At 37.0% G+C, this 25,595-nt stretch overlaps 1 protein-coding gene across 1 annotated transcript in view; it reads left to right on the plus strand.

Annotated features, from left to right (window-relative positions):
* RP1 (RP1 axonemal microtubule associated) overlaps positions 1-25,595 on the plus strand; it is a 378,450-nt gene that overhangs the window by 65,731 nt on the left and 287,124 nt on the right. The window contains exons 4-5 of the mRNA XM_077166764.1: positions 12,129-12,292; positions 21,505-21,591. Coding sequence (XP_077022879.1) covers positions 12,129-12,292; positions 21,505-21,591 — 251 coding nt within the window. The remainder of the gene's footprint in view (positions 1-12,128; positions 12,293-21,504; positions 21,592-25,595) is intronic.

Genomic DNA, 25,595 nt, shown 5'->3' on the forward strand with positions numbered 1-25,595 from the left:
TTTGGACACTTTCACTTCCTTTGAACTGTAAACTTGTAACTTATCAAATTCCCCCTTTCTGTTCCATTTCTAGTATGTTACATTGGTAGCTTGCAAACTAACATAGATTTTGGTACCAGAGAAGTGGGGTGCTGCTGCAGTTTGCAAATACCAAACACATTGTGATGGCTTTTTAAATGGATAAGGGAAAGATTCTGGTGGAGTTGTAAGAAGCTTGATATAAAAGGCCTAGAATGCATTGAAGAGATTATTGGTAGAAATGTGGACTCTAAAGATTTCTCTGGTGAGGCTTTAGACAGAAATGATGACTGTGCTGTTCCAAACTGGAAGAAAGGCATTCTTTGTAGATGGAAGGCAGACTCTGATCAACTTGGATATTTAGCAAAAGTTTTCAAACTAAATGTGGAAAATGTAGTCTGGCTTCTTCTTGCAGCTTGTAGTAAAATGCAAAAGGAAAGAGATACATTGAGAACTGAGCTCTTGTGTACAAGGAAAACAGAAATTGGTGTTCTGGAAAATTCTGGGCTTCCAGAAAGTGAGACCCCAGTGAATAGGGCTCCACATGAGGATTTATGCAAAACAGGGAAGTAGTCAACCATTACAGGACAAGTAGATTAGAAATGGAGTTATCCAGAAAGGATTTGTGATAAATCCTTCTGTCGGATGGGCATAATCCCAGCATATTGCATAGAAAACCAACAGAAGTATTGTGGGATCTGTATAAATGGAAACACTGCCACTCTGGAATAAAATGGACAGGAAAGGGGCAAAGTGAAGGAAAAATGTTTTCAGAGGCAGAACCATAGAGGCTAAGTTCTGAGCTAGGAAACCCTGGGCCAAGAGAGTGGATTGACGCATACACATGGAGAGTAAGTTTTCCCCAGAAGCAGAGGATGGACTTTCCACCTCATTGCTCAGAAAGAGTTGTGCCGCCTCAGGCCTTGGAGAGGGTGGAGCACATAAACCAGGGACTGATGGGGAGCCTGGCTTCCACCCCGTTGTTCTGGAGAAGTTGAGCGTTTGACCCGGAGATAGTAGAAATCCTGGTTACTTCTCTGAAGCTTGGAGAGGGTGGAGCCAAGAAAAAGGTGGTCTCCTCAATGTCCCCCAAGGTTACAAACTCCATGGCAGGATTTGGGGAGAGCAAGGCCACTGTGTAGGTCCTTGGAAAGGGTGGTACTGCTGCTTTCTAAAGCCCCAAGGATAAATGACTCTCAGCCTTTGAAATCTAATGGCATTTGCCCTGCAGGTTTTAGGAACTGAATAGATCCAGTGACTGCTGTGTTCCTTACAATTTCTCCCTATGGAAATGGGAATATGTATCTGTTCTAGTTTGCAAACTGCCAGAATGAGTTATGCCAGAAATGGAACAGCTTTTAAAAAAGAAATTTCTTATGTTTCAAGTTTACATCTTCTAAGGCCAAGAAACTGTCCAAAGTAAGGGAAGGCTATCAAAATATCAAAATTAAGGCACCAAAATGAGGTTACCATCACTCAAGAAAGGTCTGTGATGTTCATGGTTTCTCTTTCAGCTGGAAGGGCACATGGTGAACATGGCAATGTCTGCTAACTTTCCCTCCAGGCTTCTCGTTTCATGAAGCTCCCCTCAGGTGTTTTCCTTCTTCATCTCCAAAGGCATCTGGCTGCATGGACACTCGTGGCTCTCAAGGTTTTTTTCAAAATGGTTCCCTCTTAAAGGGCTCTAATAAGCAACCCCACCTTGAATGGGTGAAGACACTTCACCATGGAAAGCATCTAATCAATAGTTATGACCCACAACTGGGTGGGTCACAACTCCATGGATAATCAAAAAGCTCCCACCCAGCAATACTGAATGAAGATTATCAAGAACTTGGCTTTTCTGGGGTTCACAACAGATTCGAACTGGCATAGTATCCTATGACTGTTCCTCCTTTGTATATTGGCAGCAGATAGCTCCTTCTGAGCTTTACAGGTCCAGATCCTGAGAATAATTTTGCCTTAGAATAGACCATGCCTGTACCAGACTTTGAGTTTTTGTATTCGTTTTAACTTTGTATTTTATTTGCATTGTTACTGAAATGGCTTTAGGCTTTTGTGATATTGTGATGGAATGAATGTATTCTGTATATGAAAAAAAAAAACATGTCTTTTTTAGGGTCCAGAGAGTGGAATGTGTTATTTGAAGGTATTATGTGCCCTAGAAAAGTCTTGTTTTAATCCTGATCCAATCTTGTGGGAACAGCGTAATAGCCAGTGAAGTTGAACATGTTTTCCTGCGCCTTTTAGCCATTTGTATTTCCTCTTCTGAGAAGTGTTTGTTCATATCTTCTGCCCATTTTTAGATTGGGTTGCTTGTGTTTTTGTGATTGAGTTGTAGAATCTCTTTACATATTCTGGATACTAAACTCTTATTTGATATATGGTTTCCAAATATTGTCTCCTGGGGCGGGCCGCGGTGGCTCAGCGGGCAAAGTGCTTGCCTGCTATGCCGGAGGACCTCGGTTCGATTCCCGGCCCCAGCCCATGTAACAAAAACGGAGAAACAGAATACAGTAAAACAAGAAAATGTTTAAAAATGTTTCCCTTTCTTCCTTCCTTCCTTCCTTCTATCCTTCCTTCCTTCTCTCTGTCTTTCCTTTAAAAAAAAAAAAAAAAAAAAAAAAATAAATATTGTCTCCTGTTGCATAGCCTGCCTTTTAACTTTCCTGACAAAGTTCTTTGATGCACAAAAGTGTTTAATTTTGAGGCGATCCCATTTACCCACTCCTTTCTCTCATCACTCATGCTTTGGGTGTAAGACTTAGGAAACCAATACCTATCACAAAGTTTGTAAGGTATTTCCCTACATTTTCTTCTAACGGTTTTATGGTCTTAGCTCTAATGTTTAGGTCTTTGATCTATTTTTTTTAAATATATATTTTTTGAGAAATCTTCGCACACATACAGTCCGTCCACAGCACACAATCAGTGGCTTACAATGTCATCACATAGTTGTGTATTTATCGCCATGATCATTTTCACAACATCTGCATCACCTCAGAAAAAGAAACAAAAAGAAAAACTCATACATCCCATACCTCTTACCCCTCCCACTCATTGACCACTAGCATTTCAATCTACCCAATGTTTTTTTTTAACTCCTTATTCCTCTATTATTTATTTATTTTTCCTCATTTTTTTCCTCACCTGTTCATTCCCTGGACAAAGGGAGCATCAGACACAAGGTTTTCACAATCACATGGTCACATTGTAAAGGCTGTATATTTTTATAATTGTCTTTAGAATCAAGGCTACTGAATACAGTTCAAAAGTTTCAGGTACTTCCCTCTAGTCACTGTGATGTACTATAAACTAAATAGGGATATCTATATAATGCTTTCTTAACTCTGAAATCTCTCAGCCACTGAAACTTATTTCTCTCTTCCCTCTTTTTGTCAAGAAGGCTTTCTCAATCCCATGATGCTGGGTCCTGGCTCATCCTGAGAGTCTTGTCCTACATTGCCAGGGAGATTTATACCCCTGGGAATCATGTGCCATGCGGTGGGGTGGGCAGTGAGTTCATCTGCAGAGTTGGCTTAGAGAGAGAGAGGCCACATCTGAGCAACAAAAGAGGTTCTCTGGAGGTGACTCTTAGGTATACTTATAAGTAGGTTAGCTTCTCCTTTGCAGAAATAAGTTTCATAGGGTTAAACCCCAAGATCAAGGGCTCAGTCTATTGACTTTGTTATCCCCAACGCTTGCAAGAATATGAAGAATTCCCCAGATAGGGAAATTTAACATTTCCTCCTTTCTCCCCAATCCCTCAAGGGGACTTTGCACATACTTTTTTATTCTCTGCCCAAATTACTATGGGATATGTAGGGATATCAAACTATTCTGGGCAAACCAACAAGATTTCACGCCCAATTCAAAATTCCATGTAATTATGGTGTTCAAATAAACTGGCCATACAAACTAAATAAGATAATGTGCTACCCAAAATATAAATTTTGTAACAAATAAGCATCTCTCCCTTTGATCTTACATAGAAGTTGAAGTTTTAAAATATGACCCATATAATCTTTTCCCCTATGTTCTGATTAACCTTAGTCATTTCCACATCAGCTTCATTCATATCTCTAGTCAAAGTCTGAATACTTCTTCATCTTTTTAAACAATTGCTGTATGGGGTAATGCTGAATTTCATAGCTTCAGAGCTCTAACTCTAAGTCTCAGGTGTCACATAAACACCTGAAGTTTCAGGGAACGACCAGGCTATACACAAATAGCTCAGAATATCAGAATTTAGAAATAACAATTACAACTACAGGATAGATGTGACTGCTGTAAGAACTTACAATCTAGGAAGCTTTACAATAGACCCTAACCTGATAACCTATGCTCTCAACTCAGTTCTCTGAGTTTGTATATTTTCATTAGCCCATACGACAAAGGTGTAATATTTGTCTTATTGTTTCTGATATTTCATTCAACATACTGTCCTCAAGTTTCATTCACCTCATTGCATGCCTCGCAACTTCATTCCTTCTTGCAGCTGCCCAGTAATTGGTTGTATGTATACAACTTTCATTTCTCAGTCACTGTATCTTTAGGCCACCTCCATCCATTATGAATTGTGAACACTGCCACCATAAATCCCATGTGCAAATTTATCCATTCACAATAAATTCAAATTTATCCCCACTCTTAGTTCTTCCAGCTATATATCTTGCAACAGGGTTGTAGGATCTTATGGCAGACCCACCCCTAACCTCCCGTGGAACCACCACACTGCCCTCCAGAGGGGCTGCACCTCTCAGCTTCCCTACCGACAGTGAATAGGGACATCTCTTTCTCCACATTTTCTCCAGCTTTTGTTTCTCTCTGTTCATTTTTAAACATTTTTATTCACACATCATACAATCCAACCTAAGTAAAAAATCAATGATTCTTGGTATAATCACATTATCATGCCTTTGCCACCACAGTCTATATGAAGACATTTTCTTTTCTTCCACAAAGAATCCCAACCCTTCCCCCGTATCTCCCACTTGTTAACGTTTTGTTTCTGCATAATGCCTTTTGGTACATTTAGTGGAAGCATATTACAATGTTATTGTTGACTATAGACCCTAGCTTGCATAGTTTGTATTTTTTCCTGCATACTTTTCCATTTTCAACACCTTGCAATGTTGACATTCATTTGTTCTCCCTCATGCAAAAATGTTCTTAAATTTGTACATATAATCACCATCATTGCCCACTGTAGGCATTCCTAAGTTATAACATCTCAATCTTTATCCTCTATCTTTCCTTCTGATTTCATATGTGCCCCCAGCCCTTCTTCCTCAACCATACTCATATTCAGCTTCATTCAGTATACTTACATTATTGTGCTACCATCAGATAGAATTCACAAAATCTCTTTATTCTTAGTTTTTGGAGAGGTTTTTTTTTTTTTTTTTTTTTTTTTTACCATTTTTATTGTATAGTATAACATATACAAAGCAAAGAAATAAAAAAAGCAATAGTTTTCAAAGCACTCTTCAACAAGTAATTATGGGACAGATCTCAGAATTTGTCATGGGCTACCATACGATATTCTCAGATTTTTCCTTCTAGCTGCTCCAGAATATAGGAGGCTAGAAAGCTTAAATATTTTCTTATCATCACAATTGACTTTTATCTTTCTTTTTGAAAAATAAATATACAAACAAGCAATAAGTTTCAAAGCACAGCACTACAATTAGTTGTAGAACATATTTCAGAGTTTGACATAGGTTACAATTCCACAATTTTAGGTTTTTACTTTTAGCTACTCTAAGATACTGGAGACTAAAAGAGATGTCAATTTAATAGTTTAGGAATCATATTCATTTGTTAAATCCTATCTTCTCTGTGTAATTCCACCATCATCTTTGATCTTTGTATCCCTCTCTTTAGGGGTGTTTGGGCTATGGCCATTCTAACTTTTTCATGTTGGAAGGGTCTGTCACCAATATGGGGTAAGGAGATGCAATTATGGGATGTTCTGGAGAGGCTGGGCCCTCTAGGTTTCAGGACTTATCTGGACCACAGACTCATCTGGGGGTTGTAGGTTTCTGGAAAGTTATTCTAGTGCATGGAACCTCTGTGGAATCTTATATATTGCCTTAGGTGTTCTTTAGGATTGTCTGGGATGGTCCTGGTTGTGGTTGGTAGGTTATGACAGGTAGCACTGTCTGACTGAAGCTTGTGTAAGAGCAACCTCAAGAGTAGCCTCTCGACTCTATTTGAAGTCTCTCAGCCACTGATACTTTATTAGTTTCACTTCTTTTCCCCTTTTGGTCAAGATGGAATTGGTGATCCCACAGTGCCAGGGCCAGATTCACCCCTGAGAATCATCTTCCACATTGCCAGGGAGACTTTCACCCCTGGATGTCATAACGCAGTGGGGAGGGCAATGATTTCATTTGCAGAGTTGGGCTTAGAGAGAGTGAGGCCATATCTGAGCAACAAAAGAGGTCCTCCAGAAGTAACTCTTAGGTATACCTATAGGTAGTCTAAGCTTCTCTGCTACCTTGCATAAGCTTCATAAGAGTAAGCCTCAAGATCAAGGGTATGGCCTATTGATTTGGGTGTCCCTAAAGTTTGATACAGTATCAGGGGATTCCCTGATGGTAGAGTTAATAGTTCCATATTTTTTCTCCCATCCCTCAAGGGACGTTGCCAATACTTTTTAATTATCTGCTTAATATACCCTGGAATGTATTCAGGCATAACATTAAACTATACAGGATTAAAGGACCACTTTCTTAATCTGGGCTCCCTGTGTTTCAATTGTTGAAATGAGCTATATGGATAGATTGAGTTAGATTATGTGCTAAAGAAAATTTTGGTTGCAGACCAAATAAGCCTTTTTTCCTTTGGTCTCAAAGAGTATGTGTTGTTCTAAAATGCAGACATTGTCTTTCTTACCCCATGTTCTGAATTACTTTAACCCCGACCTGATCAGCCTCATTATTATCTCTAACTATATAAGGTTATTTCTCTGTCGTTTTCTAATAACACTTGCTGGATTTTGTATCAGAGCAGTGATGAGTTAGGATGTTTTTCAAAAGCTTTCTGTAAGATTGTTATGATTTCTTTCTTAAAGATTTGACAGAACTCACCAGTGATGCCATTTGGGCAAGCAGTTACTTGTGAAAAAAAAATTTTAACTATATTTGTTGTTTTAAGGAAGTTATGGGGCTGTTCAAATTTTTATTCATTTTGTGGTGGTTGCTGTAATATGAGTCTTTCATCAAGGAATTTGCATCCTGTTTTCTCCCCAGCCCATTAACCCGTCCCTTCAATCCCTTCATTTTCAAATTGCAACCTAATAGGGGATGATGAATGTTAAGAAGAATTTTTAGGATTTTGTCTACTCACTTTCCCCCCTATTGTTTCCTTTTGTATCTTTTAATTGGTAAGTTTAGTCCATTAACATTCAAAGTTATTACTGAAAAGGCATTTCATGAATCCACCATCTCTTCTTTTTTTGTGTGATATCTATGTATTCTTTTCCCTCTTTCTCTTTTTATCCTTCAAGTTATTCTTATCAGAATTCTTTAATTCTGTGCCCTCCTCCAGACCTCCCTCTTCTGTCTTTTTTTTTTCAGCCAGCAGAGCTCCCTTTGGTATCTCTTGTAGGGCTGGTCTCTTGTTGACAAATTATTCAGGACCTGTTTGTCAGTGAAAACTTTAGTCTCTCTTCAGTTTTGAAGGACAATTTGGCTGGGTACAGAATTCTTGGCTGGAAGTTTTTCCCTTTCAGCCTTCATGGTGCTGGTTGAGTAGTCGGAACTCAGTCTTACATGGTTTCCTTTGCATGTAGTAGATTGTTTTTCTCTTGCTGCTTTTAGAATTTTCTGCCTCTCTTCAGCATTTGAAAGACTGTTTCGTATGTGTCTTGGGGAAGGCCTATTTGAATTTATTCTGTTTGGAGTTCGTTGGGCTTCTTTAACTTGCATATTTATGTCCTTTATAAGGGTTGGGCAGTTTTCCCTCACTATATCCTCAACTATTCTTCCTAACCCTTTACTCTTCTCTTCTCCTTCTTGGACACCAGTGATTCTTACATTTGTGTATTTTGTTTTGTCTATCATTTCCCTGAGATCCCATTCAATTTTTCCACCTTTTTGCCATTTGCTATCTTGTGTCATCTAAGTCAGTCATCCTGTCCTGTATATCACTTATTCTTTCTTCTGTCTCTTCTAATCAGGTGTTGTGTGCCTCTAGTATGTTTTTTATTTGGTCAACAGAGTTTTTAATCTCTGTGTTATCTGCTGTTTTTCTATTTATTCTTTAAAATTCCTCTTTATGTTCTTTTACTGTCTTCTTGATCTCCTTTATGTCATTTGTCATCCCACTTATTTATTAAGTAGAGTTATGTGAATATCTTTGATTAGTTGTTCTAATGTCTGTGTTTAAATTTGCTTTAATTTAACTCTGGTGTTTAAATTTGGTCATTAGGCAGGGCTATATCTGTCTGCATTGCGATATGCTCAGTGATCTGTTGTTTTCATCGCATGTAAGTATCTTGATTGATTTACTTTGAGAGCTGATTCCTTTCATTAGTCTACAGCCTTGTGTTTGTGGGATGTTGTACAGTAGGGCGCAGGGCACAGGGCAGGGCACAGCAGTGTGGTGATTTGTTTTAGGGCAGGTATAGGTGCAGGTTGGGGATGTTACACTAGTGCTTGTGAACATGGACGCCCAGTGGCCAGGGAGGATATAGCTGTGTAGGTGCATAGTCCAGGGGGTATAACCCTGGTTTATGCTGGTCTTCCCATATGTTTCTGAGCAGGATGGGTTAGGTGTCCTGAAATTGTCTGTATCACTTTCCTCTTGGATCTACGTTACAAAGTGTTGGTTAGAGAAAGAGATACCTATTCCCACCCCAGGGGTGGAAGAATGCCTGCCAGCAGGAACTCAGTCTGAGGGGAGACACCCACCCCACCTCGTGGTGTGCAGGTGTTGGGGATGCTATTAGAAGCATAACTCACACAACACTGGAAAGAACAAAGTTTTACTCATAGAGGAGACAGAGCAAGGTGAGCTTCACTGGTGAATATTGGTTCCCCATAGCCAGCGGGTCTCAATCCATGACTAATGCAGGGAGATCTTCTACACAGCATCCTTCTCTTGCAGTCACATGCTGTGGCATTGGTGGAACCTTGCTCCCTCCCTGCCAGGGACAGCTATCCCACTGGGGTTTGGGCTGGATGCCCTAAAACAAGTAGACTATTTCCAGAGAATGTTTACCTGTGCTCAGAGCAATGCGTGTATGTGTGTGTGTGTGTGTGTGTGTGTGTGTGTGTGTGTGTGTGTGTAGGGGGGAATAGGGGAACCAAAGTCCTGGCAGTCCCCTTATCTAATAGGGGATGGGGTTTTATCCTGCTAGGCTGATGCACCTGATTCTGAGCACAGGATGGATTTGTGGGTCTCAGGGAGAGGCAGCAGGCTACTCTAGGAGTGTTTCCGATGACATACAGATGATAGCATGAGATGGCATACCTTCTTTGTTTAATTTATGCTGATGTTGTAACTGAGAAATTAGGATTTAAGGGGTGATTTTGATTACTGAATCATTATATAGATATTCCTTTTTACTTTCTGGTATATTGGAGTAGAAGAGAGAAATTCCTGAAATCTCTAAATTGTAATCCAGCTTGCTTGATCTCTGATAAGGATTGTATAGCCCTTATCTTCTGCCCCTGAGACTGTAAAAACCTTGTGACTAATCTTCATTTGTACCCACTTATCCAGGGTTTCAACTTTAGGGTCTTGTAATCACTAAATATAGCCCCTAAAGTTTATTAACGAAGGGTTCTGGGTCAGCCTAGAACTAACCCACTCCAAGTCTGAAGTTATCTTGATAACTGAGACTGGATCTAACCAAAGGGGCCCCTCCTGACATGTGCAGTAGCCTAGACTTTAACCTACAAGTCACCTATACCTCTCTGCCATTTTCTTACACACGTTCTGAGACTAAGCCTGTAATAAATCTGCGCATGCTCAATAATGAAATCACCTCTAATTACATCATCTGGGGCCACTGTGCTCATTATCCTGAACCCTGCCCATCTTTTCTCTAATAAAACTTACCCGAATGGCAGTTCTGGGAGACAGATTTTGGGCTGCTAATCCATCCTCATTCCTACTATGCACCTAGTAATAAACTCTTTCTCTCTTTGAAATTCCAGTGTCTCAGGAATTGGTATTGAGCATGTCGGGCAAAAAAAAATTATGGCTTTTGTCCAGTAACAATGTTTTTAGTTTGTTTTTGTTGTTCCTGATTTTGTTAGTTTTTCTGAGACAGAACCTCTGGTCTCTCATCCCCTCACCAAAACATTACATTAAGTATGCTATGAGTTTCCCTTTTATAATATGTGGGCTTTATTACCTCATATAGATTACAGGTTAATGGAGGACAAAGAAATAGTCTTTTGTTTTCCACCTTCCCCTCCATGACACTGGACATTTAGTAATGACTCAATGATAACTTGTTTGCTATCGATTGATTGAACTGTTAGTTGTGAACTAAAAGATAAATCTTGGCTCATGATATTTAGATTCTATTCCAGTTACTACAACACTCCCTTCCAATGCTAAGGTTTTAATGAATTTACGGATTTAAGTAAGTGTAAAACCTTGTGGTAAAAAGACATCATATTTTATTATTTTCATTTTTTCCCTACTCTTTCTCTTTTCATCCTTTTTTATATTAGTTGTTGGGAAATGCAATTTCCTTCCTTATTGATTTGGTCTTTGCACATTTAGCAAGTATTGATTCTCCCCTGAACTATTTTGCTGCATTTCTAAGACAGCAGAATCTAAAGAGCTTTATTTTATTTTATTCAAATAAGCACTAATATACCAATGATTCTGAGGAAAACAGCTAGAATTTTCCCACTCTATAGTTTGTAATTGCAATTTAACTGCTTCTGCCATTGTTAGAGATAAGCTATCATCCTCTACCAATTTTTTAAAATTATGTTTGTATTTACCAAGGGATCATCTACTAAGATGACTAGATAGTCTAACATGGTTCTTTGTCATTTGTTAGACAAATAAAATAGAGTTTCCTTTTTAAAATAGATTTTTAAAAACATCCATTAGTTAAAAATATATTTGTTATACCATATAAGTAAATTTTAAATCCAGAATTTGATTACTTATTTGAATGATAAAGATGGGAAATACACTTTAGTTCAAATATTGCAGAGAGAAAATCATATTCAAATGAATAGGATTTATTTATGCCATTCTTAAATGTTATTTAAGTTTGGGATTTTATTGCCTCATATTTCTACTGCTTTTATATAAACTTGAGTGTATACTCTGCTCATTACTTCAAATTTTTTATAGATTAAGTCTATGAAGTCTACTCTAAAGAAGCATGGAAAAATTTCATGCAATGACTGATAAAAGTTTAATTGAAATACTAGGAAATAATATCGTACCATTATTAATAAGCTCTACTGTTTAATTAAGATCATTATAAGCACCAATAAGCATATATTTTCAAGCACTTTTTTTCATTTGTAGTTAGGTGATATAAAATTTATTTAAATTTCTGAAATTTAGTGTTTTCATCCATTATTTGAGGTTACTTAAAATAAAAAATTGTGCCAAATGACTTCTTAAATTTCTTCCAACTTATATGGTTCCAACTTGTATGCTTATGTGTTATTACATAGTTTTTTATTTTGGAGAAATAAATAGCTAAACTGAAAAGATCTTAAAAGACATAACTCTGATTGTACATATTACATGTGGGAGCTAAGAACATTGGAGATATTTTATCAAAATGATGGGAGCTTCAGAGAAATTATATCATTATTCCCTTTGAGTCCAAGCATGATTAAATACAATAGGGTAGTGGGTTGTCTATAACCTTTTAATTAAAGAGCTTCCAGGAAATATTCACACAGTCACTTTGAAGGACATAACAATTTTTATGGAGTATTTTAAAAACCAAATCTAAATCCTCTGCTATAGCACCTTTCCAGAGGAGATGGAGAAGGGTAATTTATGTCTATCCTAAAGCTTCTCCTAGTTTTACAATGATCTGCTTTAAGACTGAGTCTTCCATGTGTACAAGTTGTTCTAATGGCATTTGTATGTTGTTTGTATTTTTATAGGTAGTAATTGGAAAGTCTCCATAATCACCAGTGACTTGCCAAATGCAGGGACCAGCTCACAGATTTATATTGTATTATATGGAAAACAGAGAAGTTCAGCCCCCATATATCTGTATGGAACAGATGGGGCTCAATTTCAGGTTGGCCATGAAGATAACTTCACTGTAAGTAATAAAATGGAGCAAAATCTGTTACAGTAAGTGATACAACTGGTAGGTATTTTGGAATGAATGCAAACTACCAAATTTGTCTCTTCCTTCATGTGCTGTGTAGAAGATCAATCAAATGGAATACATGGCAATATCTACTCATGCAGATTAAATACAAGAAAAATTGCAATATGATAAGAGACAATAGTTAACAAGAAATGCTAGATAATTAACATTTATTATTTCTATGTGGGTAACTGTCAAGAGCAAGGGCTTATACCTTTTTTGACTGTGGATCTATGGGTAAGACTCATGATCAAGGTCAAAAAGGGCAAAATAAACTATCACATAAGGAGTGCAAAGAAGTTGTCATGAAGTTTTCAGGTCATGGCTAGATACCTTGAGATTAGGATCCAGCGAAAGGCAGAGGCAGCAGAGATGAAGCCAAGGAGACCAATGACATACTATGAAACTAAAGTCAGAAATATTAGCAGGCAAAGGAAAGACTTGAAATGCAATAGAACCTAACATTGTATGGTTTCATACCTACAGGTTTGTTGAGTGAATGGCTAGATGCATAGAGGGATAGGTTTGTACTGTGTAGACGCAGAGATTAAGATCACAATCACAAAAGGGTATCCTTATTTTCAAACTTATAGGATAGTTACAAAAGTAGTACAAACCCTGGAGAACTCCAACATATCCCTATCCCCCCAGATACCCAGATCTATAAATATTAATATTTTGTCACAGTTGCCTTATCCTTTCTATCTATCTATCTATCTATCTATCTATCTATCTATCTATCTATCTATCCATCTGCCTGTCTGTATATCTATCTATCTGGCCATTATCCATCTATCAATCCATCCATCTATCTATCTTTATACATCTTTCTACCCACCTATCATCTATCGATTTTTGGAACACTTAAGTGTAGGTTGCATACATCATGCTCCTTGAACACTTAATATTGCCATGTACATTTCCCAAGAGCAAGGTTATTCACTGATGTAACCAATTTGAGAGTAATGATCAAGTTTACTAAATTTAACATTGATATAAAGCTTACAGTATACATTCCAGTTTTTCATATGGCCCAATAATGTTCTTTTCTATATTTTATCTTCCATTATTAAATACAGTCCAGGAGTATGTACTACATTTAATTCTCATCATCTCCTTAGTCTCTCTCTTTCTTTAATTGTTATCTAGAGTTTTTAAGTTGTCATTTTAGTAACACATATACAACCTAAAATTTCTCCCTTTAACCATACACTCAGATAATTCAGGGGTGTTAATTGTATTCACAATGTCGTACAACTATCACCATCATGTTACCACAATTTTTCCATCAACCCCAACAGAAATTTTGGTAATCTTTGCTAACTCTTGGTAACCTGTATGCATTCCAGTTTCTGATGAATTTGCTTATTATAATTGTTTCATATCAGTGAGATCATATAATATTTGTTCTTTTGTGTCTGGCTTATTTCACTCAACCTGATGTCTTCAAGGTTCACATATGCTGTTATGAGAGCTTTTCTTCTTTTTTAATGTAAACATTTATGTGATAAATTCTCCTCTACCACTGCTTTTACTGCTATTCAGAAGGTTTTTATTTATTCTATTGCGAAATCTTCACACACATACTTTGTATACATAGTGCACAATCAATGGCTCAAAATATCATCACACAGTTGTTTATTCATCACCATGATCATTTTTTTAGAATATTTGCATCACTCCAGAAAAAGAAATAAAAAGAAAAAAGAAAAAACTCATACATATCATATGCCTTACCCCTCCCTCTCATTGACTACTAGTGTTTCCATCTACCCAATGTATTTTCCCCTTTGTCCCCCTATTATTTACTTATTTATTTTTACCCATATTTTTTACTCATCTGTCCATACCCTGGATATAAGGAGCATCAGACACAAGGTTCTCACAATCACACAGCACGTTGTAAATGTTATGTCTTCATACAGTTGTCTTCAAGAATCTAGGCTACTGGAGCACAGCTCAACAGTTTCAGGTACTTTCCTCTGGCACTCCAATGCAGCATAAAATAAAAAAAGGATATCTATACAATGCATAAGAATAACCTCCAGGATAACCTCTCAACTCTGTTTGAAATCTCTTAACCAACTGACACTTTATTTTGTCTCATTTCTCTCTTCTCCCTTTGGTCAAGAGGGCTTTCTCAATCTCTTGTTGCTGGGTCCTGGCTTATCCCAGGCTTTCAGTCCCAAGTTGCCAGGGACATTTACACCCTTGGGACTCATGTTCCACATAGGAGGGAAGGCAGTGAGTTCACACCTGGAGTTGGTGTAGGGAGAGAGAGACTACATATGAGCAACAAAAGAGGTTCTCTGGGGGTGACTCTTAGGCTTAATTTTAAGTAGGCTTAGCCTATCCTTTGTAGGAATAAGTTTCATAGGGGTGAACCCTGAGATTGAGGGCTCCGCCTATTGATTTGGTTGTCCCCAGTGTTTGTGAGAGTATTAGAAATTCTCCAAATGGGGAAGTTGAATATTTTCTCCTTTCTCCCCATTCCCCTAAGGGGACTTTGTAAATACTTCTTTATTCACAGACCAAATTGCTCTGGGATTTATTGGAGCATCACACTAACCTGGACAAATCAACAAAATCTCACTCCCTATTCAAGATTCTGTATACGTATGGTGTTCAACTAAACTGACCATAAAAGTTAAATTAGGAAATACACTTCCCAAAATATAAATTTTGCATCAAATAAACATCTCTCCCTTTAAACCTCACCCAGAAGTTGAGGTTTTAAAATATGGACGATATCATCCTTCACCCAGTCTTCTAGTATACCTTAGTCCTATCCGAATCAGCTTCATTCATATTTCTAGTTGAAGTCTGATCCCTTTTTCAAGTTTTTAAACAGTTCCTGTATGGAGTACTGTTCACTTTCATAGCTTCAGAGCACTAACTCTGAGTCTCAGGTGTCACATATGTACCTAAAGTTTCTTGGAAAGAGCATGTTATATACAAACAGCTCAGTATCTCAGAATTTAGAATTAACAGTTACATCTCATGAATATATATGACTGCTTACAGTCTATGACCCTTTACAATAAGCCCCCAACCTGATAACCCATGCTTTCAATTTCAGTTCACCAAATTTTTATATTGTAGTTAGTCCATATGATTGAAGCATGATTATATTTGTCTTTTTTTCCCTGACATTTCATTCAACATAAGCTCTTAAGACTCATTCATCTAGGTGCATGCCTCACAACTTCATTCCTGGCTGCTCAGTAGTCCATTGTAGGTATGCACAATAGTTTCCCCTTCCATTCCTCAGTCATTGTACCCTACGGCCACCTCTATTCATTGTGGATCAGGAACACTGCTGCCATAAACACTAGTGTGCAAATGTCTCCACACTCAGTTCCTCCAAGTATATTTTGAGCAATGGGGTTTCAGGATCATATGGCAACCCCACCACTAGCCTCCTGTGGAAGCACCACACTGCCCTCACACCTCTTATTTCCCTACAGCCAGTGAATAGGAATATCTCTTTCTCTGTATTTCCTCCAGCACTTCTCCCTGTTAATGTTCAAACTGTTTTATTCATACATTATACAAACCAGACTAAGTGTGTGGATATGCCTTTGCCACCATAATCTATATGAAGACATTTCCTTTTCTACCACAAAGAATCCACATCCCTTTCCCAATCCACCCCCACCTGTTGACACTTAGTTTTGCCATAACGCCTTTATTACATTCAGTGGAAGCATATTAGAATGTTGCTGTTGACTATAGACCCTAGCTTACATTGACTACATTTTCCCATATACCATTTATTTTCAACACCCTGCAATACTGACATTCACTTGTTCTCCCTCATGCAAAAAATTTTTAATTTGTATATTTATTCACCACCATTGTACACTCTAGGCATTCCTAAATTATACTGTCTCAGTCTTAATCTCTATCTTTCCTTCTGATTTCATATGTGTCCCCAACCCTTCTTTCTATGTTATACTCACATTCAGTTTCATCCAGTGTATTTATATTATTGTGCTATAATCAGGTACTATTATGCTACCCATTTCTGAATTTTTACACTCAGATAAAAACTGAGTGTTCTTCAATTCTCCAAATTCACTAATTAATGTTAGCTCATATTAGTGAGACCGTACAGTATTTGTCCTTTTGTTTCTGGCTAATTTCACTCAGCATAATGCCCTCAAAGTCCAACCACATTGTTATATGCTTCATGACTTTATTCTGTCTTAGAGCTGTGTAATATTCCATCTTATGTATATTCCACAGCTTGTTTAGCCACTCATCTGTTGATGGACATTTGGGTTGTTTCCATCTCTTGGAAATCGTAAATAATGCTGCTATAAATATTGGTATGCAAATGTACATTTGTGTCCTTACCTTCAGTTCCTCCGAATATATATCCATCAATCAGATTGCTGGATCATATGTTAATTCTGTATTTAGCTTCCTGAGGAACTACCAAACTGCCTTTCAGAGCAGTTATACCATTTTATATTCCCACCAACAGTGGATAAATATACCTCTTTCTCCACATCCTCTCCAGCACTTGTCACCTTCTGTTTTTTTGATAATGGCCATTCTAGTGGGTGTCAGATGATATCTCATTGTGATTTTGATTTGCATTTTCCTAGTAGCCAGGGAAGTTGAGTATCTACCCATAAGTTTTGATATGTTGTGTTCTTGTTATCATTCATCTTAAGACATTTACTGATTTTTTTGATAATGTCTTCTTTGACCCATTGATTGTTTAAGATTGTGTTAACTTCCACATATTTGTGAATTTTCTAGTTCTCCACCTGTTTTTGATTTCCAGCTTCATTCCATTATAGCCAGAGAAGATTCTTTGTATAATTTCAATTTTTAAAAATCTATTGAGACTTTTTTTTTGTGACCCAACATGTGGTATACCCTGGACAATGATCCATGAGCACTTGAGAAGAATATCTATCCTGCTGTTTTGGGGTGCAGTGTTCTGTAAACATCTGTTAGGACTAGTTTTATCATATTATTCAAGTTCTTTCTTTCCTTGTTAATCTTCTGTCTAGATATTTTATCTGTTGATGAAAGGGGTATATTAAACTCTGCAACTATTACTGTAAATGTGTCTATTCCTCCTTTCAGTTTGTCTTCTGTATTTTAGGGCACCATGGTTAGGTGCATAAATTATTATGATTGTTGTATCTTTTTGTTTGATTGACTCTTTTATTAATACATGGTATCCTTTGTCTCTCATAACAAAGACAAAAGATTGATATTTTGTCTGATATTGATATAGCTACAACAACTCTTTTTTAAATTACTGTTTGCATGGATTATCTTTTTCTATCCTTTCACTTTCAATATATTTATGCCTGTGTCTAAGCTGAGTCTCTTGTAAGCAACATATCATTAGATTATGCTGTTTTTAAATGCATTCTGCCAGTCTGTCTCTTTTGATTGTGGAGTTTAATCCATTAACATTCAGTGTTATTACTGTAAATGCAGGACTTCAGCCATTTTGACTTGCTTTGTCTGTGTCATATCTTTTTTGTCTCTCTTTTCCTTTATTGTAGTATCTCTTCGTCAATTGTTGATCTTTTGTGATGCATCTGATCCCTTTCTCATTTCCATTCCTATATATTCTTAAAAATACTTTCTTTGTGGTTACCCTGGGGTTTTTATGATCCAACCTAAGTCTATAACCTACTAGTTTGAAAAGATACCAGCATAACTTCAATAATCTCCACATTATCAACTCCCACATCCTTCTGATTCGCCTCTGTATGTGCGTGTGTGTATGTCCCAGATTACCTCTTTTTATTTTGGATGCCCATTATCAGGAACTATGATTGTTTCTTATTCAGTTGTAATCTAATTCTTACAGTGAATGAACAGTAGAGTTATATATTGAGAATATAGTACTATTGGGTTTTGTTTTTACTCATTTAAATGTCTTTTCTGAAGATCTTCAGTTCTTTATACTTCTCCAAGCCACTCTTCCTTTTAACCTGAAGAACTTCACTTAGCAAGTCTTTCGATCTTTGGGTGACGAACTCTGAGTTTTTGTTTATCTGTGAATGTCTTGAACTCTTCCTCATTTTTGAATTTTTGGCTGGCAGTTTTTCTCTTTCAATACCTTAAATATATCATACCACTGTATTCTCACCTCCATGTTTCTGATGAGAAATCAGCACTTAATCTTATTGAAAATCCTTTGTGTGTGATGAATCACTTTTCTTTAGCTGCTTTCACAACTTTCTCTTTCTCTTTGACATTTGGCAGTTTGATTAGTGTGTGTCTGAGAGTAGGTCTGTTAGGGTTTATCCCCTTTGGAGTACATTGTGCTTCCTGGACATGCATATTTATATCTTTCATAAGAATTAGGAAATTTTTGGCCATTATTTTCTCAAATATTCTTTCTGCTCCATTTCCCTTCTTTTGCCGTGATGCAGATGTTATTATACTTCATGCTGTCACAGAGGTCTCTTAGACACTCTGTGTTTCTTTTTTCAATTTTTTCTATTCTTTTCTCTACCTGTTCTTCTGATTTTGATCGTCCTGTCTTTCAGTTCACTGATGATTTCTTCTGCTTCTTCAAATCTGCTGTTGTATACGTCTAAGTATTTATAGTCTCAATTATTTTTATTCTCATTTACATAATTTCTGCTGTGTCTTTTAAACTTTCTACTTCTTCTTTTTGCCCATACACTGTTTTCTTATCCTTTAGCTCTATATATCTATTTAATTTATTTCTATCTATGTTTTTCTTCATCTCTTTTAATTGATTTGGGGGATTTATTTGAACTTCTTTGATTTGTTGTTCCAATGACTGTGTTTTGTCTGAAGTTTTAATTTCCCTTGATTGAATCATATCTTCCTGTTTCTTAGTGTGGCCTGAAATTTTTTTGCTGTGTCTGGGCATCTGATTAGTTTTATGTGCTAACTCTGAAAGCCATTTTCTCCTTGCCCAGAGTTTTATTGTAGACTTGATGTATGTTAAGACTGTTCTTTGATGCTTGGTCCATCTTATACTGAACCTTTAGAGCAGCATGTGTTTAACTATTCAGACATGCTCAGTCTTCTGCATCTTTGTCTTGCCCTGAACATGGAATGCAGCTTCTACGATTACCTTTATATGCACACTTTTTCCACTTCCAAGAGAAGGTATTTCCTCTCTGCCCTGTCCAGGATTCCTGATCTTTCTGTTTGTTTTTGTGCCAAGTTTTCTCCCCAGCTCCTGTGATTGGCTCAACTGCTCTCCCTCACACTGTGCTCCCTTTTCATGATTCTTTTTGGTCCTAGGGCCCATCCTGCCTGACAGTACTTTAGTTTTCCCTTTGTACCATGAGGCTTTTCTATCTCCAGTAATTTCCACATAAGGGTATCCTGCGCCAGGGTATGGTTAGCATTCAGAAATCCCTTATTCTCATTTATGTGTTCCAACATTTAGTTACCAAACAGATGTGTGCACTGCTTGTGAGCAGTTCTGCCATGTGTCTTGTTTCCATGTTTGAGTGTCCTGCCCCAGGGAGCCACATGAGTTCAAAATGTAACACCCATTCATGTAGGTGCTCCAGAAATTAAAGACCTGGTTGGGTGACTGCATCTCTTGCCAACAGTTCCATCATGGTTTTCTTTTGTTTCCTGGGGGTCTTCTTGTATGTGCATGCCCACTAGCAACTTATATTCCATCCTGACTCTATGTGGCCTTGGGACCCTGTGCCTGGATATTTGTGGGGTTTTAACTCACTGATGTGAGTAGCTCTGTGTTCTGTGTCCATGGCAAGAGGTACCCAGGCTCTATTGTCACTGTGTTACTCTTGGGCTGTGCAGGGCTGAGTGAGGGGGAGGAGTTGACTGTCAGCTCTGAGCCAAAGTTCTCTTACCTTCTTTTTTGGTATTTTTTCCTGCTATTCAGTGTTTGTAGAGTCTGTCTCCAGTTTGTAATGTGTTCTGTAGTTCCAAGGAAGTGGATTTTTCCTTTTATCAGTTGTTTCTTAGGGGAAACTTTTTCAGGATGTCTCATTCACATGCAATACCACTGATTTTTTGTGTTGATTTTGTACACTGCAACTTTGCTGAATTTGATTTCTTGTAGATTATTTGAGATTTTATATGTTTGTGTGTGTGTGTAAAATCATGCCATCTCTGAATAGAGATAGTTTCACCTCTTTCCAATTTGGATGCCTTTTAAAAAATTGACTAATTGCTCTAGCGAATATTTCCAGAAGAATGTGAATGTCAGCGGGTATCATTGTCTCATTTCCGGTCTTACATGAAAGTTTTCTGTGTTTCACCCTGAGAATGATGTTAGCTGTGGCTTTTTCAATTTTGTTGATCTATTCAAATAACAAGCTTTTGGTTTCATTAGTTCTTTCTGTTGTTTCTGTGTTCTATATTTCATGTGTCTATGTGCTAATCTTATTTCTCTCCGACTGATACATTTGTGTTTAGTCTGCTGTTCTTTTTCTAGTTCCTGAAGGTATAAATTTTTAATTTGAGATCATTTGGATTTTTAAGGTATATAGTTTATAATTTACAGCTATACATTTCCCTCTGAGCATTGCTTTTGCTGCACCTCTTTTGTGGTACGTTACATTCTCATTATCATTTGTCTCAAAATGTTTTCTAATTTCTCTTTTTTTTCCCTTGATCATTTGATTATTTAAGTGTGTTATTTAGTTTTTACATATGCTTGAATTTTTTAGTTTTCCTTCTGTTATTGATTTCTGGTTTAATTTCGTTGCTATTGAAGAACATGCCTGGTATGATATCAATCTTTTAAATTTATTGAGATATGTTTTGTGGCCTAACATATGCTCTACCTGGATAATGTTCCATGCACTTGAGAAAAGATTGTATGCTGCTGTTGCTGGATTATGTGTCTTATATGTCTCCTTATAGAAGTGGCTTATAGTGTTGTTCAAGTACTCTGCATCCTTACTGATCTTTTGTCTCATTTGTATAGTTGTTTTATCCATTGTTGAAAGTGAGGTTGAAGTTTCCAACTATAATTGTAGAATTATCTATTTCTCCCTTCAATTCTATGAGTTATAGCTTCATTTGTCTTCGGGTTGTGTTTTAAGGTGCACATATGTTTATAATTTCTGTATTTCTTGATGTAGTGACGCTTTTCACCAATAAATTATGTTTTTTAAGTGTATTTTTTGTAATTACATTAAAAGGGTGTTTCCTTGTAGATCACTGTTGGAAACATTGGATCCCTCTTTAAGATTCGTATTGGTCATACCAACTCTGGACTCTCTCCTGCCTGGCACTGTAAGGAGGTAAGATATATGAACACTTTTCCATCCTTTGCAAAATCTCTGGCAAATTCAGCCCAGGAAACAAATCCTTGGGGTGCTCCATGCCTACTGTGAGTTAATGGTATCTATCCTGAACCTTTCCAAGTCAGTGCATTCCCCCAAGGCATCAATGTCATATATCCTTATTAAAATCCTTTTACCAAATTATAAAGAAAAAACAATAGTTGGGATTCAGCATAAACTTAGATAGCGTTTTGATATGATTGCATTACTAATGAAAAAATAACAAAGCATTTGGCTGTGGAAAGGTTTAAAATATGCTATTTGTGTTGGTGAAATAATAATGTAGTATACCTGAATGACAGCTATCGATTTAGTCTGTTTGGGTTAAGCAAGATAATTTAACTTTAGTAGGAAAAAGACGCTTAAATTTCCTACATTGTTCAGAATGAAAAATTCTACCTATTACAAGATTTCCAGTAAATTCCCATCTCCTATACTGGAAATCATATAGCTTGTCATCTTCTTTTGTATATGATGCTTTTATATCCTCTATCATTTTAAAGCAATTAATCGTGAACTAAACAAGTGCTCAAAATACAAAGAACCTCTAATCAAATTCCTAATCTTCTTTTTAAATCAGTTTTATTGAGATATATTCACACTCCATACAATCCATCCAAAGTGTACAATCGATGGCTTTCTCTATAATCAGAGTTATATATTCATCACCACAATCAATTTTAGGAACTTTTCTTTATTCCAAAAAGAAAAACCCCATATCCCCTATATCCTACCCCATTATTAATACTTAGCTTTGGTGTGGTACCTCTGTTACAGTTGATGAAAGAATATTAAAATATTACTGTTACCTACAGACCATAGTTTCCTTTAGGTATATTTTTTCCATATACCATCCTATTATTAACACCTTGTAATAGTGAACATTTGTTCTATTTCATGGAAAAACATTCTTATATTTGTACAATTAACCACAGTCATCATCCACAACAGGGCTCACTGTGTTATACGGTCCCATGTTTCACCCCCTAGCATTCCTTTTAGTGGCATATAGTACCCTCAACTTCTTTCAACTACAGATGTAATTCAGCACTGTTAATTACATTCACAATAATGTGCTACCATAACCTCTATCCATTTCCAGACATTTACAATCAACATAATTAAAAATTCTGTACATATTAAGCATCAGCTCCCTATTCTCTATCTTCATTCTGTCTCCTGTTTTTTATATTCTAAATTTTAACTATGAGTTTGCTTATTATAATTGATTCATACTGGTGAGATCATACAATATTTGTCTTTCTCTCTCTGGCTTATTTCATTCAACATAGTGTCCTCAAAGTTCAGCCATATTGTTGCATGCATCAAGACTTTATCCCTTCTTACAGCTGAATAATATTATATAGCGTGTGAGTATATACCACATTCTGTTTATCTGTTCAGTGTTTGATAGGCATTTGTATTGCTTTCATTTTTGGCAATTGTGAATAATGCTGGTATGAATACTTGTGTACATATGTCTGTTCATGTCTCTGCTTTCAGTTCTCCTGAGTATATACCTAGTAGTGGCACTGTGATATCGTATGGTAATTCTATACTTAGTTTCCTGAGGACCTACCAAACTGTCTTCCACAGCAGTTGCACCATTTTACATTGACACCAGCAATGAATGAGTATTCCTATAGCTCCACATCCTCTCCAATGCTTCTGGTTTTTAAAATAGTGATTATTCTAGAAGGTGTGAAATGATATCTCGTTGTGGTTTTGATTTGCATTTCCCTAATAGCTAGTGATATTGGGCATCTTTTCATATACATTTTAGCCATGTGTATTTCCTCTTTGGAAAAGTGTCTATTCAAGTCTTTTGCCCATTTTTAATTCGGGTTTTTCTTTTTGTTGTTGAGTTGTAGGATTTCTCTATATATTCTGTATGTTAAATCCTTATTGGATATATGGTTTCCAAATATTTTCTCCCTTTGAGTAGGCTGCCACTTAGCTTTCTGGACAAAGTCCTTTGAAGTGCAAAAGTTTTAATTTTGAGTTGGCTCCATTTACCTTTTTTTTCTTTTGTTGCTTGTGCTTTGGGTGTAAAGTCTAAGAAACCATTGCCTACCACAAGATCTTGTGGATACTTCCCAACATTTTATTCAAGAAGTTTTATTTAGCTCTAATAAACAAACTTTCTTAGTTTCTGTTTATTTGTGAATATTTCAAACTCTCCATCATTTTTTAAGGACACTTTTTCTGGATAAAGAATTCTAGGTTGACAGTTTTTCTCTTTTAGTACCCTAAATATCTCATAACACTGTTTTCTCACTTCCATGATTTCTGATGAAAAATCAGCGCTTAGTCTTATTTTGCTTCCCTTGTATATGGTGAATTGCTTTTCTCTTGCTGCATTCAGGATTCTCTCTTTATCTTTGACATTTGACATTTTAAATAGTAAGAGTCTCTGAGTAGGTCTGTTGGGATTTTTTTTTTGGAGTCTGTTGTGCTTCCTGGACATGTATATTTGTGTCTTCCAGAAGAGTTTGGAAATCTTCAGTCGGTATTTCCTCAAATATTCCTTTGCCCCTTTTCCCCACCCGTAGGGATACCTAGATGCATATGTTTTTTTTGCTTCATTCTGTCTTTCAATTCCCTGAGACTCTCCACTTTTTCCAGTCTTTTCTCTGTGTCTATGATTTCTAAGTCTTATCTTCTAGTTTAATGATTCTTTCTTCTGCCTGTTCAAATCTGCTGTTGAATGCCTTCATTGTGTTTTCACTCTCTTCTAAGGTGGCTTTCTTTCCCATAGCTCTTCTATTTCTTTTGATACTTTCAAATTGTTCTTTATTCTCACTGAGTACCTTCTTAATATCCTTTATCTGTCTACCCATATATATTTTTTCATTTCCTTGAATTGATTTAGGAGATTTGTTTGAATATCTTTAATTAATTATTCCAAATTCCATGGCTATTTTACTTTAAAATTTATTTTCCTGTTTCTTAGTATGGCTTGTAATTTTTTTTTTTGATATCTAGTCATCTGATTATCTTGATGTATTTACTCTGAAGTTCAGTTTCTCTTGTCTAGGTTTTTTTTTGTTGTTGTTGAATGGCCTTGTGTTAAGGCTTTGCTTTGACACTTGGTTCAACTTATTCTAGACCTTTAAAACTGCCTGAGCTTAAATGATCAGATTTAGTCAGCTCTTTTTCATCTGATTCTTGTCTTGGTATATTATACAATTTTACAATTGCTCTGTTTGTGCAATTGCTTCACCTCCAGGAGAAAACTTCCTTACCTCTGTTTCTCCTCTAGGAATCTTGATCTGTTCTGTTTTTTGTCTATTTGTTTGTTTTTAGTTTTCTTTCATTGTCTTTAGCTGCTTTTTACTGGAGAGAAAATTCTGGAAGGAGGGTCACTCCAGAGAGGACTTTCCCAAGTCAGTATTACCCAACCAAAATAGGGCCAGAGGCCACAAAAGGGGTGCAGACAAATCTGAAGGCCCCTGGGGAAAGGGTCTGAGAAGATGCCAAAAGCCTTTTTGTCAGCTTTCTGAGGCTGGGTTTTCCTGGCCTGCCAGCAGGTGGCCCTCTTCTGGAAACTGATCCCCAGTGCCCAAAGGAGGCAGTATAGCTTTAACCTCCACTGTCTTCACCCCTGTTGGGGTTGGGTTTGAAACAATGGCCACTGCAATCCCTTTCAGGGCAGGTTAAAACTGTGGTTCAGAGCCAGGACACAGCAATCTAAATTCACAGACGAAAAGCTGTGGTCAATACTTGGCTGTACCCTGACCCCCCCACTCCAGCCTTCTTTGGGAAGAGGGCTACCATAATCCTCAGTCCATAGTAGCCAGTCAAGGGCGAGACCCCAAGGCAGCCGGCTAGAGGAGACTGGGGATGCATGCCAGCAGCTACCATGGAACTAGTTACTGACAGCTCTTTACTGTAGTCTATTGATCTCTTCCTCCTGCTCTCCCCTGGATGCTGTATAGTGCTCCCCTGGCCTCTGGAGCCCT

Source organism: Tamandua tetradactyla, chromosome 6 (assembly GCF_023851605.1).
Source record: "Tamandua tetradactyla isolate mTamTet1 chromosome 6, mTamTet1.pri, whole genome shotgun sequence".
NCBI lineage: Eukaryota > Metazoa > Chordata > Mammalia > Pilosa > Myrmecophagidae > Tamandua > Tamandua tetradactyla.